Source organism: Marmota flaviventris, chromosome 17, assembly GCF_047511675.1.
Source record: "Marmota flaviventris isolate mMarFla1 chromosome 17, mMarFla1.hap1, whole genome shotgun sequence".
Taxonomy (NCBI): Eukaryota; Metazoa; Chordata; class Mammalia; order Rodentia; family Sciuridae; genus Marmota; species Marmota flaviventris.
Genome location: NC_092514.1, coordinates 63,961,509 through 63,980,551, shown reverse-complemented (window position 1 = coordinate 63,980,551; position 19,043 = coordinate 63,961,509). Strand labels below are relative to the sequence as shown.

Genomic DNA, 19,043 nt, shown 5'->3' with positions numbered 1-19,043 from the left:
TCTTGAAGATCTTAGTAACTGACCATTCTGAGTATCTTTCTGATTCTTGAAGATCTTAGTTACTACGATCCACTTCCTAGGAGAGCATAAGAAAAACTATTTGAAATAGAGAGAAACTTGTAGCTGCTAATTTGTATGTTACAGATATTCCTAATGGATTGCTGTTTTAGTCAACCAATCAAAATTAAACCAAAACCAGAGGCTGTCATTCATCAGGATAGTCTCAACCCTGCTTTACCACAATTTGGGGGAGAATTCCCTTCAAAACTAACCATGCTTTCCATACGAAGAGAGGCCGAGAAGCCATTCAGACATGATATACTTACTGGGGTACACACAACAATCTCTGCCCCTTCCTGAAGGGCCTTGGCTTGCTCCCACATGCTCCCTCCTCCATACACAGCCACTGATCGAAGATTATATGCTTTCCCAAACCGCTTACATTCTGCATGGATCTACAAAGTTGTTAATAACATATTAACAAACTGTGACACTAATAAATACCTCTATCACAACCCAAGAGGGAGTTCTGAAAAACACAGAATGTAATAAAGAAAATGAAAACTTGAAACATGGCTTAAAATTTTATTCATAAAATCATGCTGTCTAAAATCTTGCCTTGATTATTCTTTTTTTAAATTAACTTTTCTTCCTGATTCTGTAATTGCCTTTCTATCAAGAAAAATGAATACACTTAGAGAAAAACATTGTGAGCTTGGACAATTCCCATATTGTAATATCTTTTTCCCCTCTAAAAACAGTAAAAAAGGGTGTATCTACTTGTAGCACAACAGTATGAACGTGTTTAATGCCACCAAATTGTACACTTAAAATATTCCTAAAATGGTTAATTTTGTGTGTACTTATCATAATTTAAAAAAAAAAAGTTTCCTGGTTATTCTATCCACTTGACTGGGTAGTCTTTTGCTAATCTACTTTGGGAAGGAGGCATTCTATACAAAGCACATACCTGCTGACAAAGCTCCCTAGTAGGACACACAATCACTGCAATTGGTCCATCACCTGGTTCCAATTCCTTCTGGTCCATTATATGAATCAACATGGGCCAGATAAAGGCTGCAGTTTTTCCACTGCCTGTTTTGGCAATACCAATCATGTCTCTACCACTTAATGCCACAGGCACACCCTGGAGAAAAAGTAAAGTATATCCACTCTAAAATTTCTATTTTAAAGATGAACTGAAGGAAATCCTTAAAAAGGACAAATGATCATTAATGACATTTATTTCCAAAGAAACAAAAATATCCTGGGCTATGCATACTGACTGCCAACACTGAAAAAAGTCTGACATTCCCACAAGCTTCTTGATTTATTGGAAAAAAATCATCATTTTCTTCATGTGGCTCAGTTACCATTTATGGAATATAACTGACTCCATTTTGTTTGACATGCAGAAATACAAAATTGCAATTCATAATGGAAGTAGCTGCTCAAATTTTTAAAAATGTTCTCCCCTTTAGAAGGTACAGACAATTGTTTAGGAATAAGTAAATCACATATATGAAGGGGAAACAGAAGCTATTATCTTTCAGTAATAAATGAGAATTTTCAACTAATGGACAAAGCAATTCTAATCATTGTTAGTGCTCAAGTTGTCCATGCACAAATCTTTTTTTTTTTTTAGTTGTTGATTGACCTTTATTTATTTACTTATATGTGGTGCTGAGAATCGAACCTAGTGCCTCCCACATGCTAGGCAAGCGCTCTACCAACTGAGCCACGACTCCAGTCCACCACAAATCTTTTTGTTAAGGTAGAACTGATTATTTTCTTCATATCGTGTTTTCAAGGTATTTATCAGATATAAAAGAACATTTCTTAGCCACTTAAAATTTCCTAGAGGGGTGAATAATTCACACTTGCTCTTTAATTTTTAAAAGTTTTAAAAATCCTCTTGGATTTTATTTATGTCCCACACCCCCTTTTAATTAGAGGAAAAATTAAGGACAAAGTCAGAAGAAATATTTGTACCATCTACCCATGTCAATATAGTTCTACCTTAAACATTATTTTACTGTTTTGACTTTGTTGTCAACTAAATACAGTCACTAAATATCATTCTTCTTCATTTTTCTTTCATTATGTTTACTTACCTGACATTGTATTGGAGTGGGCTGTGTGTACTCAGATTTCCGAATCTGATGCATAAGTTGTTCATCAAATCCAAAATGAGCAAAACTACTTCCTGGTCTAGGAGGTGCAGCACCAGAAACCTAGAGATAGAGACAACCTCCAGGAATGACTTGTACGACAATATAAATAGTATTTGAAGTTCAACAACACTTACCTGGATCTAACATTTAGCTTGAGTATGAAAAAGTGATAACATAAATCTGTAGCCAAAAGTATGCACTGAAAAGGCAAAACCTCAAATAATATGAGGATTTCATATAAACAACTCGAGATAACTGTCACTTGGTTTTAAATGACTAAGTACCTAAAAATCTTTTAAATAAAAATTATCTCAAACAAAATAAAACAAAAACCCATTCAATGAATTGTTAAAAAAAAAAAAAAAAGAATTTTTTTTCTAGTTTTGCATAAATATTAACCAGGTAGGAGGAAAAAAAACAATAAAATTTACTCAAAACAAAAATTACATATAAACTCAGATGAAGGCAAGTCTATACCCACTGGTTACAAAAAATATTGCCAGAAGAGTTACTGTATCCCCTAGTGATGTTTTAGCCACTATCAAGCTCTGTTACAACTATGCCCAGGTCAAGAACAGGGTTTATTATCTCTATTTTGTCTCCCAAAGTGGTAACCTTTCAATACTTCCCCAGTGATGCTGACATTTTCAAAAAGAATTTCATTAAAAATTTTATGGAGGGCTGGGGTTGTAGCTCAGCGGTAGAGCACTTGCCTAGCACGTGTGAGGCCCTGGGTTCGATCCTCAGCACCACATGAAAATAAGTAAAATAAAGGTATTGTGTCCAACTAAAACTAAAAAAATAAGTATTCAAAAAAAAAAAGATTTTATGGAGGATTGTTAATCTCTGGGAAAATAAACACAAAAAAACATGTGCATACGCACACATGTGCATGTACGCAAGCACATACATACACCTCTTGAAAAGCAGGAGTTTTCATGTAGCAACCAATAAGGCAGAGGAACTGGAAAGTTATTCACATCAAAGTAGATGAGTGTATTAAGTTTCATTAACTAACATGAGAAGGACTCTAAACAATATAACCAATGAGCAACCCAAAACATTTTGGTAAGCAATTAAAGCCATCTCATTCTGAAAGTAGTGCATATGTATTTTTACAAGGTCTTCATTTCTTCTTCTTCTTTTTTTTTTAAATATTTATTTTTTAGGTGTAGATGGACACAACACAAGTACCTTTATTTTTATGTGGTACTGAGGATCAAACCCATGCCCCGCCGTGCTAGGCGAGCGCTCTACCACTGAGCCACAATCCCAGCCCCTTCATTTCTTCTTTTTAAAAAAGGTACACAATATGTGACTTAAAAAGTGTATCATAATTTCAAAATATTCTAAGACTTCATGTTATTCACATCTAGCAATCCTATTTCCTCTTCCTAAAAAGGAGGCTTTCTAATCATTCTTTGATATACCACACAGGACAGTACATATAAAGTTGACTGAATAGATGAAAGAAAAAAATGTCCTATCCTAAAAGGTCATCTGGAGGACTAAAACAATCAAATCAAGTAAGCCCAAGCGATATAATTATTATTCTAGCAAAGGCAGTTCAGAGACCATTAGAAAAAAAAAATCCAAGGTCATTAGTTTGAAAAAGCAAGAATACAAACCTAACATAAAAATACTTGATAAATGAGTGTCTTACCCGAAGATTGAGCTTATGCCGGAGATCTATTAACTGTTGTGGAGTGAGGTTGGTTATCTCCTCATGCTCATTGTAAAAATTTTTTTCAAATGGTGGGTAGTCAATCTGCAGGTCCAATTATTCAAAGTTAGTCTAGAATTCAAGAGTCAATCCTGTAAGTTTGATTTTAGTGCAAAATAATCTTTTACAAATATAACACAAATAATCCCCTTCTTGCTAGAAAGAACAAAGGAATTCATTTATTCTTGACACACATTCCAGAAAGTACAGCCTCTGTCTTTTCTTATAAATATCAATCTCTTTCCCAAAGAGACCAACATTTAATACCACCTCAGATTATTATTATTATTTTTTTTGGGGGGGTACTGGGGATTGAACCCAAGGGAGCTTTACCCCAGTCCTTTTTATTTTGAGACAGGGTCTAAGTTGCAGAGGCTGGCCTTGATCTGGTGAACCTCCTGCCTCAGCACCCCCCACACCCAACACAAAGATACAAGATTATAGGTATAAACTAATATTCCTAGTGACAACTTAGATTTGAACAACCTAGAAGCAGAACACAGAATTTCTACAATGCCAAAGTCCTGAGAGAACACGTATTTTAAGGATGATAGTTCACTCTAACATTTAAATATGTTTTGGATTAAGTTGTTCACCTAGTTCTAGGCATTTAGAAACACTGCTAATAATTAAGAGAAAAGCTTTAGCCATTAGAGGGCACTCTACTCTGTTTAAAAACAAGGAATTGCTTGCATTGCCTGTAATGCCAGCCACAGTGGAGCAAACCTGTAATCCCACCAACTTGGAAGGTGGAGGCAAGATGATCACAAATTCAAAGTCAGCTTCAGCAACTTAGCAGGATCTTATCTCAAAATTAAAAATAAAAAGGGCTGGGGATGTGGCTCAGTGGTTAAGTACTCTTGGGTTAAATCCCTAGCAAGATTAAACAAACAAACAAAAATCAGTTAAACATTTTTAATTCCAAAGAGAGCAGCAGTCATTTCTGCTGCTCATTCCATAGATTACTTTAGGATACAAAACATAAGCATACCACCACATGAGAATTTGGCTAACTGGGCATGGTGGCACAAACCTGTAATCACAGACTTGCAAACCAGCCCGGGCAATTTAGTGAGAATCTGTCTCATAATTTTAAAGGGGCTGGAGATGTAGCTCAGTAATAAAGCATCCCTTTGTTCAATAGAATTTGCCTAAATGATTCTCTACCAACAAATTATTTATAATACATTTTTTAAGCAAAATTATATATATATATTTTTGGTATCAGGGATGGAACCCAGGTATGCTTAATCACTGAGCCACAACCCCAGCCTTTTTTAATATTTTATTTATAGACGGGCTCTTGCCAAGTTGCTTAGGTCCTAGAAAAGTTGTGGAGACTGGCTTTAAACTCCTGATCCTGCCTCAGCTTCCACAACAGCTAGGATCATAGGTGTGTGCCAGCATGCCCAGCTTCTATTCTTTTTTGATACCACACTAAAACTTGACTAGTGGTCACTTTTTTTTTTAATTTGTTGATGCATCTTTATTTTTTATTTATTTATATGTGGTGCTGAGAATTGAACCCAGTGCCTCACACTTGCTAAGCAAGCGCTCTGTCACTGAGCCACAACTCCAGCCCACTAGTGGTCACTTCTTAAAGGTTATTTTCATTGTGTAATCTGATACCAAATCACTGAACTTTTTATACTAATTACATTAAAAGTCATTGATCTAGTCAGCATGTTGGTGTTCCCTGTAGCCCCAGCAATTCAGTGAAGCTGAGGCAGAAAGATCACAAGTTCAAGGCCAGCCTCAGCAACTCAGAGAGACCCTGTCTCAAAAACAAAATAAAACAAAATGCTATGGTGTAGCTTAAAGGTAAAACATTCCTAGGTGTAAAAACAAACAAACAAACAAAAAAAACATTGCTCATGATAGTATTTTGATGGACTCTGTGAGTGTATAATAGTGATCACATGGAAAATATTGGTTCACTAAGATAGTATGCAGATCATCTAAATGCTGACACAGCTCATTATGAATTTTAAAATTCATATTCATTAATGTCATCATCAATTTTATCACCACAGTCTTAAGAAACTGTCGAGCTCACTATGGTGAATGTAAGTTTCCAAATTCTAATTTTTGTTTGAAAGTTTTAATTTCTAGCACTGGTAATAAACATAATTGTTTTCCTTGAGGTATCATTCATTTTCTCAGTTACAAATAATGTTCCACGAAAATAAAACAGCTAGTTCAGCCTACAATTCAAACATATAAATGCTTTCCCCGGAGTCAACTATCATATTTTGGTATGCCAATAGAAATATTTTGTGTTCTTCCCTTTTGGACACACAGAATAAAAAAAGACCTTTAACTCGTGGGTACGGTGGTGCATGCCTGTAATCCCATTGACCTGGGAGGCTCTGACAGGAGGATTCTCAAGTTCAAAGCCAGCCCAGTAATTTAGTGAGGTCCTAAGCAACTTGGTGAAATCCTATCTCAAATAAAAAAATAAAAAGGCTGGAGATGTGGCTCAATGGTTATGTGCCCCTTGGTTCAATCCCTAATACCAAAAAATAAAAAGACATGTAACTCAAGGATCAGATTTAATCTGTTCCATAAGGGTATTCTTAGACGAACTCCGCCCCCTTAAAAAAAAATATTTATTTTTTTAGTTGTAGTTGGACACAATACTTTTATTTGATTGTATGTGGTGCTGAGGATCGAATCTAGGGCCCCGCGCTACCACTAAGCCACCATGCCAGGCACCTCCCCCACCTCGTTTTTAAATTGCAATGGTCTTGGGGCTGGGGTTGTAGCTCAGCTCAGCGGTAGAGTGCTCACCTAGCATGTCCGAGACCCTGGGTTCAATCCTCATCACTACATATAAATAAAGGTATTGTGTGCAACTACAACTAAAAAATAAATAAATACATAAATCGCAATGGTCTTGTAGGGAATAATATAATGACTACTGGAGAAGTTTGGTGCCACTATCTTAATCCATACTAAGGTGGCAATAGTTTTACCTATACTGCTTTTATACTATCAGTACAAATGCTGATACAATGAAAAAGACAAATTCTTAGTATCAAAAAAATTCTTTTTTGACTTTTATAGACTCTGAAATGGCTCTTTCAGGGGTCTAGGACCATATTCTGAGAACCATTGCTCTAGATCTAGTCACTAGGATATGCAAATTCTAGTCTGATATTTAACTTGGAAAAAGCACTGATATTTTTTCAAGTACACTGACAGTCTCTTTTCCTTTTTTTGACTTATGGAACTCATAATTCCTGGCTCTACTTTGAATAAATAGGCTCTGATCTGACTATTTGGGGGCAATAATATTTATAGCAACTAAAAAACAAATGAAGACCCAAGGCCCATTTGAAAGGAAGATAGTTAAGCACTGTTTCTGGAAAACAAATACAGTTGCTTGGAAAAACACTCTGAAAATTCTAAAATTAAACGAGAGCAAGTGATTCAGCTATACCTTTTGGTAACACCACAGACTGTGAAAGCCTCAACAGGGAGAAAAGATCCCCAAGTACAAAAATTCTCAAGGCATTAGAGTATTCAGATATTGGGAAAACCTAAATATTAAAATTAAAGAAAACTGTATCCTTTTGAAATAATAATAAATTCAGCAAGAAACACCATACCTCTGAATGATCAATGGGTGGAAGAGGATCGATTATTTTTTTGGAAGGTGCGATTGGATTCCCATCACTATCATATTCCAGATTGTCTTCTTCTTCCTCTTGAACCACACCGGCAGTTGGGTTTTCTGCCATGTATCGAAAATAAGCTTCCTGCAGGAAAGCACAAGGACATAATCACACCCAAGTACAATTGAAAAATGTTTCTTTTCCAATAACGAGTGCACACTGTACCAGAAGACTGCACAGTTTAAATACCTACCAAATAAGGCAAGACTTTTACTAGTAATAATCCTTTTATAATAGCAGTATTTAGGAGAAGAATCATAAGAAATGAACAAAGCAATTAGTACTACAAAATAATTTGTCTAGCAGAATATTTACAAATCTGTGTATTCTATAGCCTTCCTGGGGTGGGGTGTCTATCTAACTGTCCAGAGTTATAGAACACATGCTGGAGCTTTACCAATCCAAGTTTGGAAGTAGACACTGATCAGAAAGGTCACAAACCTGGAAAGGGCTACTGCTTACCCTGGTTGTCACCACCCTAAAACTCAACAATGGAAAAAAGAAATACTAACGGACAGTCATTAATGTTCCATTTTCAAATATAAGAATCATAAACAGAACCCTTAGAGGTAGAGGTTAGATATTCTAAAGGCCATCAATAGTTCCTATTTATTATTGATTTATCAAAATAAACTTTAATTTTGGATTTAAAGAAGGAAAGCTGAATGAAGCTCATGTTTGTTTTTGATGTCAGCTGATCAAAAGTTCCATCTTCAAAATTGGGAAAAGTCATGTGAATCTTTATGGTATATTACCAATTGATCACAGAGGTAGAAAAGAAGCAAGTCAAATGACATTCCCTGCTCAATGTAAGGAATGGCCATTTCAGTAAAGGCAAATTCTAGCTTGTTCCCAGTACAGACTTTGTGGGGTAAAAATAAAAGATAGAAATACTGCATAGGAACTCACTTGGTCATCTTCCTCTTCAATGTCATCTCGAATACCCCTGGAAAAACAAGCGGAGAAACAAACTTCCCTGCAAATGTTCCACATACCCAGCTTCATACTTACAGTAAATTAGTGTTGGATTCCATGCATAACAGGAACTCTCAACACTAACAATAACAAAGCAGCAATGAGCACACTGTAAACTATCCACCCATCAAATATGTGTGGTTTTGCTCTATGAGCTACACATGGCATTTCTTTTGAATGGGATGACATGGTATCCCTAGAAATATCAATTACTAATATAAGAAGTAAAAACTTTCTGTAGACAAAGGATCCTAGCCTTGGCAACCCATAAAACAAACACAACGCAGCTGTGAAAAATATTTCATATTATATAAAAAGCCTGCATTTAGTAAATAGTAGGAAGAATGTCACAAATTTCTTACTGTCCCTCAGTGTTTCTAGCTCTAGAATAAACTTTTGAGCCAAAATCATTTACCTTGTGGATGGGGGAGAGAGAGAAAAAGAGAAAAACTAACATTAACTCCTTTATGTGTTTGGAACTAAATCTCCTAAGCAGTTCATATAGAGAAGGGAACTACTGCCAGTTGCTGCATTTCTTGCAGTTACACAAAATATGGTTGTTTAGTTCCCATATCCAACTATTTCCTCAAAGAATTGTGTGTGTGTGGGGAGGCGGGGTAACTGAGCATCAAACTGGAGGGGCCTATGCATGCTAGGCAAAAGCTCTGCCATAGAGTTATACTCCCAGCCTATCCACAACCATCTTTATATATATATATATATATGTGTATATATATATATATATATATATATATATATATATATATACACACACACACACACATATATTATATATATATACACACACACACACATATATATATAAATATATTAGTTGTTGATGGACCTTTATTTTATTCATTTATTTATAAGCAGTGCTGAGAACTGAACCCAGTGTCCCACACATGCTAGGCAAGCACTCTACCACTGAGCCACAACCCCAGCCCCTACCACCATCTCGTTCTAATCAGACTTTCTGCCTACCTATAACACTTAGTATTCCTAAGGCAACTAGCAAAGCAACACCACCAGGCTAGGGCAGCTGGAGGAGAATGCAATACATCATGAGCACCCAAAGAGGGCTGAACCTCCACATGGCACAGGAACTCTGGGAAGAGGTTGAACCACTGACTGGCAAGCAAATAGAGAGAAAAATCCAACCATGTCTGATAGAAAAAGCCTTAGGAATATATTTAGCAAGGGAAAGAGAAGTTTCTTCTTTCCCAGGAAATAAAGTATTCAAGTTCTGACTATGGTTACTAAAGCATGATGTCACTTCAGTTGTAAATGGACACAATGCCTTTATTTTATTTATTTATTTTTTAATGTTGTGCTGAGGATCAAACCCAGTGCCTCACACATGCTAGGTAAGCACTCTACCACTGAGCTAGCTACAACTACAGCCCTCATGATGTTACTTTTTATAATCTATTTTATACTAATTATGGGACAAAACTCAGAACAATGAACCAAAACTTCAGTAACTATGCTCTCCTAAACCCCACTGTAATTTATTTCTTATGTTTACCACAATTATTTATAAGTTGAAGACCAAACGCTATTCTTTCAAACAGAATACCTCTTAATTACTGGAAACGCAAAGATTTTTTGCCATCTCTATACCTATAAAAATATTCAAGATATAGGAATATGTTCATGTAAAGATATTTCTTTTTAAATATTTTTTTTAGTTGTTGATGGACCTTTATTTTATTTATTTTTATGTGGTGCTGAGGATCGAACCCAGTTCCTCACACATGCTAGGCAAGTGCTCTACCACTGAGCTACAACCCAAGACTAAGTAAAGATACTTATATACTTTATTTTTTTTTTCCTCTATAAACTTTGGGAAGGTAGACCTGGCAGTACTTTAGTAATTTTCAAGTAACCATGGTAAGGGAGAAGAAAACAACTTACTTTACGTTTTTTCTTTCCTTGTCCTTTTCTTCAAGCCTCTTCATGTCTCTAGCTGCCTGATCCTAATGAAACAAAAGATCACATGTAATCACAACAACTAAAAACACTGAAAGGGAAATTTTAAAAATATATATATATTCTTAGTTGTAGTTGGACACGATACCTTTATTTTACTTATTTATTTTTATGTGGTGCTGAGGATCGAATCCAGGGTGCGAGGCGAGTGCCCTACTGCTGAGTCACAACCCTAGCCTGGGAAATATTTTTTTTATAAAGAATTCAGATTGGGGGCTCAGTGATAGAGCGCTCGCCTAGCATGTGTGAGGCACTGGGTTCGATCCTCAGCACCATATAAAAACAAACAAACAAACAAAAAGAATTCAGATTGGAACAACTATTGTCATACCTTTAGTTATTTTTTTAAATTCAGTTGTAGATGGACACAATACCTTTATTTTATTTTATTTATTTCTTTATTTTTTAAGTTATGCTTAAAACCCAGTGCCCAGCTCTACTGCTGAGCAACAACCCAATCCCTAGTTATTTTCTGACAACTGCATTTTGATATAATAAAAGTCCACTTTTGATAATTATTTTTGAAAGAGAAAAATCCAAATATTCTAAAATCTTGGCTATACATGGACTGTGTGATTTTTTTTTCAATATTATATTATTATTTTGGGAGTACTGAGGATTAAACAAAGGGCCTCACACATGCTGGGCAAGTACTATCATCAAGCTGGGTATCTAGCCCTTTTCATTTTTTTTTTTTCTTTTTTTTTTTGGAGACAGGGTCTTGTTAAGTTCTGCAGGCTGGCCTCAAACTTGTGATCTTCCTGACTCAGCCTCCCAAGTAGCCACCACACCCAGCTAGACTGAAAATTTTTTAATCTGTAATATATATATATATATATATATATATATATATATATATATATATATATATATATATATATATATATATATTTTCTACCATGCACAGAAAAATTAACAAAAACACTTGACTCACAAACACATAACAATGGGTCACTTTTTTTTAAGTTAATGATTTAACTATGGCTTTAAAGGGCCTAAAATTCAGGCAAATCAGGATTTCTCCAAGTGTAAATTGAGACCACTTATGTTAGTTTACCAGTGGGCCTGGTAAAAAATACAATTTTCTGGATCTGAGAACCATTTGGAAAGGGGTACTTAACCTGGGTTTGACATTTGGTAGGGTCTGGTGACACTTCTGGTTATTAAAACTTGGGGAGCGAGGGAGGTTGGTGTTACAGGTTGGCAAAGTCCAGAGATGCAGTTAAACATTCTCCAATATACAGAATAGCAGTCACAAGAAAAATATTCAACCCCAAACACTAATAATTCTGTAGTTGAAAACTCCGTTCTAGACCTACAACATCAGAATTCCTGGGGATGGAGTTAAATGTGTAGTTTTTTTTTTCATTTTCCTTAGCCAATTCTTATGCACAGTAAACTGACATTCACTACTAAATAGTTCCTTTGTTTTATACATTTGAAATCAATATCAAAAGATTTACATGATTTCCTAAGGTTATACATATTCTGCACAACTGTTTGTCATAAAGCAATGTAAATTTTTCTATCTTTGATTTTTTAAAATGGCATGGTTAGATGTTCTACTAAATCAAATGTTCCAATCAAATGTTCCCAATAGAGAGTAATTATTTTTTAAAAAAGTATTAAACACAGACAATCTACTTTTCAAGGAATTGAAAGCTGTCAGATACAAGATATACATATTATTATAAATTAAACAGGATACAATGTAACATATTAAATAGATCAGATCACAACACTTGAAGGACTGTTTTTTTTTTTTAGACTAAATCTTCCTTTAGAACACTACCTAAGAATAAATCATCTAGTTTAAGTACTAGAAAAGTTTAGACTTTTTAGAAAAACTGACATGTGAAATAAACAAATAACACAATCAGGGCTGGGGCTGTTGCTCAGTGACAAGAGCGCTTGCCTAGCACATGAGGCACTAGGTTTGATCCTTAGCACCACATAAAAATAAACAAATAAAATAAAAACATTTGGTCTATCACAACTAAAAAAAAAAAAGAAGAATTAATGCAAACAGCCAGGTGTAATCCCAGCAACTCAGGAGGCTGAGGCAGGACAACAGTAAGTCAGACCAGCCTGGGCAACTCAGTGAGACTATGTTCTTAAAATAAAAAATAAGACTAGATATATGGCTCAGTGGTAAAGCATTCCTGGGTTCAATTTCCGGTACCAAAAAAACAAAACAAAAAAACCAACCACTTAGGCATCAACATGTTCTTCTAGATCAGATAACATTCAATCTCTAAAACAAGCAAAACTCCTTGATACCACACACCAAAAAGATACCCAGGAGAAATGATAACTGTACCAAAAAAGATTTAACCTCCAAACAACTTCAACTATTTAAATGCCAAGCAAAAGAATTTGGGATGTTCTTGTTTACTTTCATTCAAAAGGGGCTATGTCAGCTGCCACTACTATAATTTAAATCTAAATTTAAACCTAGAAAATCAGGAACTGATCTTTCTTTTAATCCATCACTAGGGATTTCAAGAAACAATGACAAGGTTTTCTTGGAAACACAGCTCTTAGGAAACATACACATCTCAAGAAGAGGAAAAAAACACAATAGGTTCAAGACATCTCAAACATAGCAAATCATTTATGGTCTTTACTTTCACAATGAATCATTTAACATATTTACTTAAATACCTACTACATTGTAAGGTACATGTATGTCCTGAATAATTTTGGGAAGCATATGAGAATGTCCTGAATAGTTCATGTGGCAGAAATACACAGTGCTAGAATTAAGATAAAGAATAAAACAACATGAAGAATTTGAGAGCTAGAAGTGAATTCTGGCCCTGTCTCCTTTTAGGTACATACTTTCAACAAGTACTTGAACTGGACTAAATCAAAGGTGAGAAACTCAAATATCTAATGGGTGCCAAGCTGGTAATAAATGAATAAAGCCACGATAAGAAATGCTGTATTCTGGGGCCAGGGTTGTGGCTCAGAGGTAGAGCTCTTGCTTAGCATGCATGAGTCACTGGGTTCGATCCTCAGCACCACATAAAAATAAAGGAAAGGTATTGTGTCCACCTACAACTAAAAAATAAATGTTAAAAAATAAAAAGTTGTATTCTTTTGCCACATAAACATACTTTTCTTGCACTCCAGTAAACAGGAATAATCTTCTCAAGAAGCATGCTAATTTTTCTTGAATCGCCCTCAGTCTTTTATTTTCTGATTATGTAACAGAACTGAATTTGGAAAAATATTCCTCTACTAAAAGAAAAATTACAAAGCAAGTGTTATGATAACTGACTATAAGCAAGCCCTAAACATCAAGAAAACAGGGATTGATGTGAACAAGAAAAATGCATGCCTTGTCTATAAAGTAGAGAGCCACTTACTCAGCAATAGCTTATTTTTGCCACACAAGAAAGCAGGCTTAGTATTGCTAGCTATTCCACTTCATGGAGCCTGAAAATTAAGACAAAATTCCCTGATTTTAAAAATGGTGGCTCTTATTTTTACAAACAACATCTAGGTCAAACTAAAACACGTCCATATTGTATCCGTTCCCTCTTTTCTTAGAGGAGAGATGAATTCTGACTGAAGACAAATTAGGAATCTGGGAGAATGTTATTTCATAAGCAACAAAGGAGAGATTTTAAACAAAAGGAATTAATAAGAAATGTGATTTGGTCTCATCAACCTGTAGCTATAGACCACATAAACAGGAGAGGGGAGAGTCTGAAGGAGAGAAAATATTTAAATCAGACAACAGGTTAAATAGAGTATAGAGTAGAATAAATAATAGTGAAAACAGAAAGGAATGAAAAGATGCAAGGGATTCTGTGAAGATCAACCCACTTAGTAAATGAAGAAGGGCAGTGTTATATACTGGAAAAAGTTATGCTCTTGGACTACTAAAGCAAGAAAAATTAGATTTGAGTTCCTGCTATCCAAATATTGTCAATATGATGCAAGGCATGCTATATAAATTATATTAGGGCTTGGCCTAGCATGCATGAGGTGCTGGACTCAATCCCCAGCATCATACACATACACAAATGAGTAAATACTATCATAGGGCTCAGTTGTCTGATGTTAAAAATTACATATATATTTTTTTCTATGTCCTATAGTAAGTTTATAGTAAGAATATGTTTGAAGCTGAGCTCAGTGGTGCACACCTATAATCCCAGCAACCTGGAAGGTTGAGGCAGGAGGATATCAAGTGTGAGGTCAACCTTAGCAATTTAGCAAGGCCCTAGCAACTCAAAATAAAAAATAAAAGATCAGGAGATGGGGTTGTAGCTCAGTTAAGTGCCTCTGGGTACCAATACCCCCCACACACAAGAAATATATATGCTTGAAAATCTGCTTAAAAAAAAAAGTGGGTGGGGGCAAGTGAAAGAAAGATGCTAAAACAAGGTTTTATATTGAATGAGTACTGGTGCTAGTAATAGGAATAAGACAAGACAGTGAACTAGTTAAAGAGGAAAAGATAATGAACTGGGTTTAAGGTGGCACTGGGACATGCCCAGGTAAAAATGGTCAATATGCTTCCAGAAAAGTAGGGTTAAAACTGAAAAAAAAAAACAAAGCATGGGACTAAAGACGTGAATTATGCACACAGAAGTTAAGTTTTATAAGTGGATAAGATAACTAACAAAAGTATAAAGAGTAAAGTAGTGTGTAGAGTGCTTGGCTAGTATGCATGAGGCCGAGAGTTGAATCCCCAGTAATGAAAGCAAAAAAAAAAAAAAAAAAAAGGAGAGAGACAGTAAATTAATGTAGAGAACACTAAAGGGCCTCTCTATTTGAGGAACTGAGAGAGGATCATAAGAAGAAAGATCATAGATATATATTTAAGGATTTTGTTTAGGTGTAACAATGATATAGTGATTATGTTTAAAAGTCATCTTATACATACAGAAATACTGACAGATGAAATTATGTGTCTTGAATTTACTTTAAAACTACCCAAAACAGGTTTTGAGGAAGGAGGGTTTTTGTATTTGTTTTGTGTACTGGAGATTGAACCCATGGGCACATAATCACTGAGCCACACCCCTAATCCTTCTTTATTTTCAGATAGGTTCTTATTAAATTTTTTAGGTCCTTGCTAAGTTGCTGAGGCTGACCTCAAACTTGCAATCCTCCTGGCTAAGCCTCCTGAGTCACTAGAACTATAGATGTGCACCACCATGACATGATGAGGGAGGGGTTTGATCACAGAAGACTGGTTAAAAGTTAATTGACAAATTTGAAAAGTTCATTTTATTATTCTAATGTTATATGTCTGAAATTTTCCATAATAAAAAAATAAATAAGCAACTAAATAGAAAGAAAGCAAGCAAGCCACAGAGATGGGAAAAAATGCAAAAATCGTAAAAACCTAGTGAGAAGAATTTCCAGATGGGAGTGGTCATAAGTTTTAATTCCTATGGGGAGGTTATAAATACTAATACTAATGTTAATAAGAAGTAACATTTAAAACTACAAAATTTGTAATTTAAGCTGGAAGTTTAATTGCCTTACATAAATATGTACTTAATAAGTGCTAGATTGAATAAGAGTTATTTAAGAACACTATGATTACACAGGTCTGGGGTTGTGGCTCAGTATTGGAGCACTAGGTTCAATCCTTAGCACTACATTAAAAAAAAATAAATGGGGCTGGGGATGTGGCTCAAGAGGTAGCGCACTCGCCTGGCACGCGTGTGGCCCGGGTTTGATCCTCAGCACCACATACAAAGATGTTGTGTCTGCCGAAAACTAAAAAATAAATATTAAAAAATTCTCTCTAAATAAATAAATAAGTGATAGCTGGGGTTGTGGCTCACTGGTAGAGCACTTGCCCCTCACATGTGAGGCACTGGGTTCAATCCTCAGACCACATTTAAAAAAAAAAAAAAAAAAAATGAAATAAAGATATTGTGTTCACATAGAACTAAAAAGATATATTTTAAAAAATGACTGACTCATAATGGTGATGGGCCGGTTGCATGGGAGAAATGGAGGAACTTTAGATAGGACAAAGGGGAGGGAGGGGGATAGGAGGGGGCAAAGGGGTAGGAATGATGGTGGAATGACTTAAACATCATTACCCTAAGTACATGAATGAGTACACGAATGCTGCGAAAATACTTTGTGTACAATCAGTGACTTGAAAAATTATGTTCTATATGTGTAATATGAAATGAATTTCATTCTGCTGTCATAACAAATTAGAAAAATAATTTAATTAAAAAAAAGATCGGAAGAATAGAAAGATGAGTAAAGATTCTTAAACAAACACCTAAAATAGTCAAACTCAAAAATAAATGAATAAAATTAAGGTATTGTGTCCATCTACAACTAAAAAATATTATGGGGCAAGGGAAGTTGAGAGCAAAATTAAACAAATAAAACAAGCAGAATCCAAAATATGAACAGGGTTTGTTAACTATTTCTTTTCTTTTTTAAAAATATTTTTTAGTTGTCGATGGACCTTTATTCTATTCATATATTTATGCAGTGCTGAGAATCAAACCCAGTGCTTCATACATGCAAGGCAAACGCTCCACCACTGAGCAAGCACTCAACCCCAGCCCTTGTTAACTAGTTTTTAATTACTGTTAATAACTAAAGTTATTAATAATTGTCAACTAATTCTGATTAATTTTTAATTCGTTTTTGTTTTTTAGTGGTACAGGGTTGCTCTACCACTCAGCTATACACCAAATCTTTGAGACCAGGTCTCACTAAAGTTGCCTGGGCAAGGCTTGAACTTATAATCCTCCTGCTTTGCCTTCCTGAATTGCTGGGATTGCAAACACTGGCCACTGTGCCTGGCTCCCAATTTTTACTATTATTTTTTGAGACATAGTCTTGTTAAGTTGCCCAGGCTAGCCTCAAACTTGTATCTTCCTGCCTCAGCCTCCTGAAGAGCTGGGATTACAGGTAAGTTTCACAATGCCTAGCTAATTGTTACATATTTTAATAAAGAAATAAACTGATACTTGCCTCCACTTCAGCCATAAATGCTTCCAAGGGATCATCATCACTGTCAGAATCTGCTGGCTTGGAATGAAACTGCTGGCGGGTAGGTGAGTTTTCAGCAGGAATGTAAGGTAAGTCAACATTGCTAGAGTCTTCTTCCTCATCTTCAAAATAGCTGAAAATTAAAATGTAGAGTGGTAAAGTGACTATTTAGTCTGGGTTCAGTGAATCTGACATTTAACGGAAATTTTTATTATGGCACATCTTTTTATACAACCTTTGCGCGTGCGCGCGCGCGTGTGTGTGTGTGTGTGTGTGTGTGTGTGTGTTGGGGTACTATGGTCTATCTTACTATTAAAAATTTTTTTTCTAGCTAGGTGTGGTGTTGCATGTCTGTAATTCTGGCAACTTAGGAGGCTGAGATAGGAGGATTTTAAGTTTGAATCCAACCTCAACAGCTCAGCAAGACCAACAACTTATCAAAACCCTGTCTGAAAACAACAACAAAAAATTCTATTCAGGTCAAATTAAGCGACTCTTCACGGCTTTAAGACTTAAAAACTTAATTAAGTATTACCAAGTACGTGCAAAAATTCTAATAATATTACAAGAAAACAGTCATGGCAGATAATCCATTTCAAGAGTGTCTGTTCAAATCACATCCCCAGTTCTGTTAAAAGAAATGAATTTTCAATATAAATTAAATATTTTACATTGGAATAAGATTGGTAAATATTAAAGAGTATGTGCTAAAAAGGAAAAAATAAACCTTTTGATTGAAATATTTAAAAAACATTCTTTATAATCCTTAAAAAATTAAAAATATTTTCAAGTCTAAGGATTTTCTTTAGAAGTTCTGGACTATTTCTCGAGAACCAACAGAAGTGGCTCAGAAGGCTGAGGCAGGAGGATTGTGAGTTGAAAGCCAGCCTCAGAAAAAGCAAGGCACTAAGCAACTCAGTGAGACCCTCTCTAAATAAAATACAAAATAGAGCTGGGGATGTGGCTCAGCTGTTAAGTGGCCCTGAGTTCAATCCCTGGTAACAAAAAATTGCTCAGTCCACAATCATTCACCACACTACTTGAAAGTATTGAGAGAGGACATCTTCAAAGCCTGGAGAAACCATCACTCTTCCTACAACAAACATTCCAGAAAAGGATGTCAGTATAGATCTTGATATATTAAAATAAAACATTGTTTAGACATTACCTCAAAATTAAAAAAAAAAAAAATACAAACAAATATTAGTTCAAACATCTGCAACTTAAAAATTTAAAGCATTTCAAGTTTTCATAGAAATTATTTTAAAAAGCTCCAACAACTTATGCTACACATACATATATACACATATATGTACACTAATGTAGTAATTATGTACATACTAATTTATAGTCATACATTTCACAACAACATTTAGGTCAGCAACAGATCACATACATATAGTGGTGGTCCCATAAAATTACAAAAGAATTGAAAATTTCCTAATGCCTACAGATACTGTAACACAATACATTACTCACATGTCTGTGGTGATGTGCTAATGCTGGTAT

The 19,043-nt window shown here is 35.2% G+C and overlaps 1 protein-coding gene across 2 annotated transcripts in view; it reads right to left on the bottom strand.

Annotated features, from left to right (window-relative positions):
- The window catches only part of Ddx42 (DEAD-box helicase 42), a 43,543-nt gene that overhangs the window by 12,067 nt on the left and 12,433 nt on the right, over positions 1-19,043 (bottom strand). Inside the window, exons 3-10 of one of the 2 annotated variants that reach the window (XM_027946246.2) lie at positions 17,517-17,667; positions 10,467-10,528; positions 8,484-8,520; positions 7,509-7,658; positions 3,838-3,942; positions 2,115-2,234; positions 971-1,147; positions 327-455 (exon numbers count right to left, since the gene is read on the bottom strand). In XM_027946246.2, coding sequence (XP_027802047.1) covers positions 327-455; positions 971-1,147; positions 2,115-2,234; positions 3,838-3,942; positions 7,509-7,658; positions 8,484-8,520; positions 10,467-10,528; positions 17,517-17,667 — 931 coding nt within the window. Of the gene's footprint in view, positions 1-326; positions 456-970; positions 1,148-2,114; positions 2,235-3,837; positions 3,943-7,508; positions 7,659-8,483; positions 8,521-10,466; positions 10,529-17,516; positions 17,668-19,043 lie in introns of those variants that run through there. The other variant, XM_027946247.2, reaches the window with a different exon arrangement.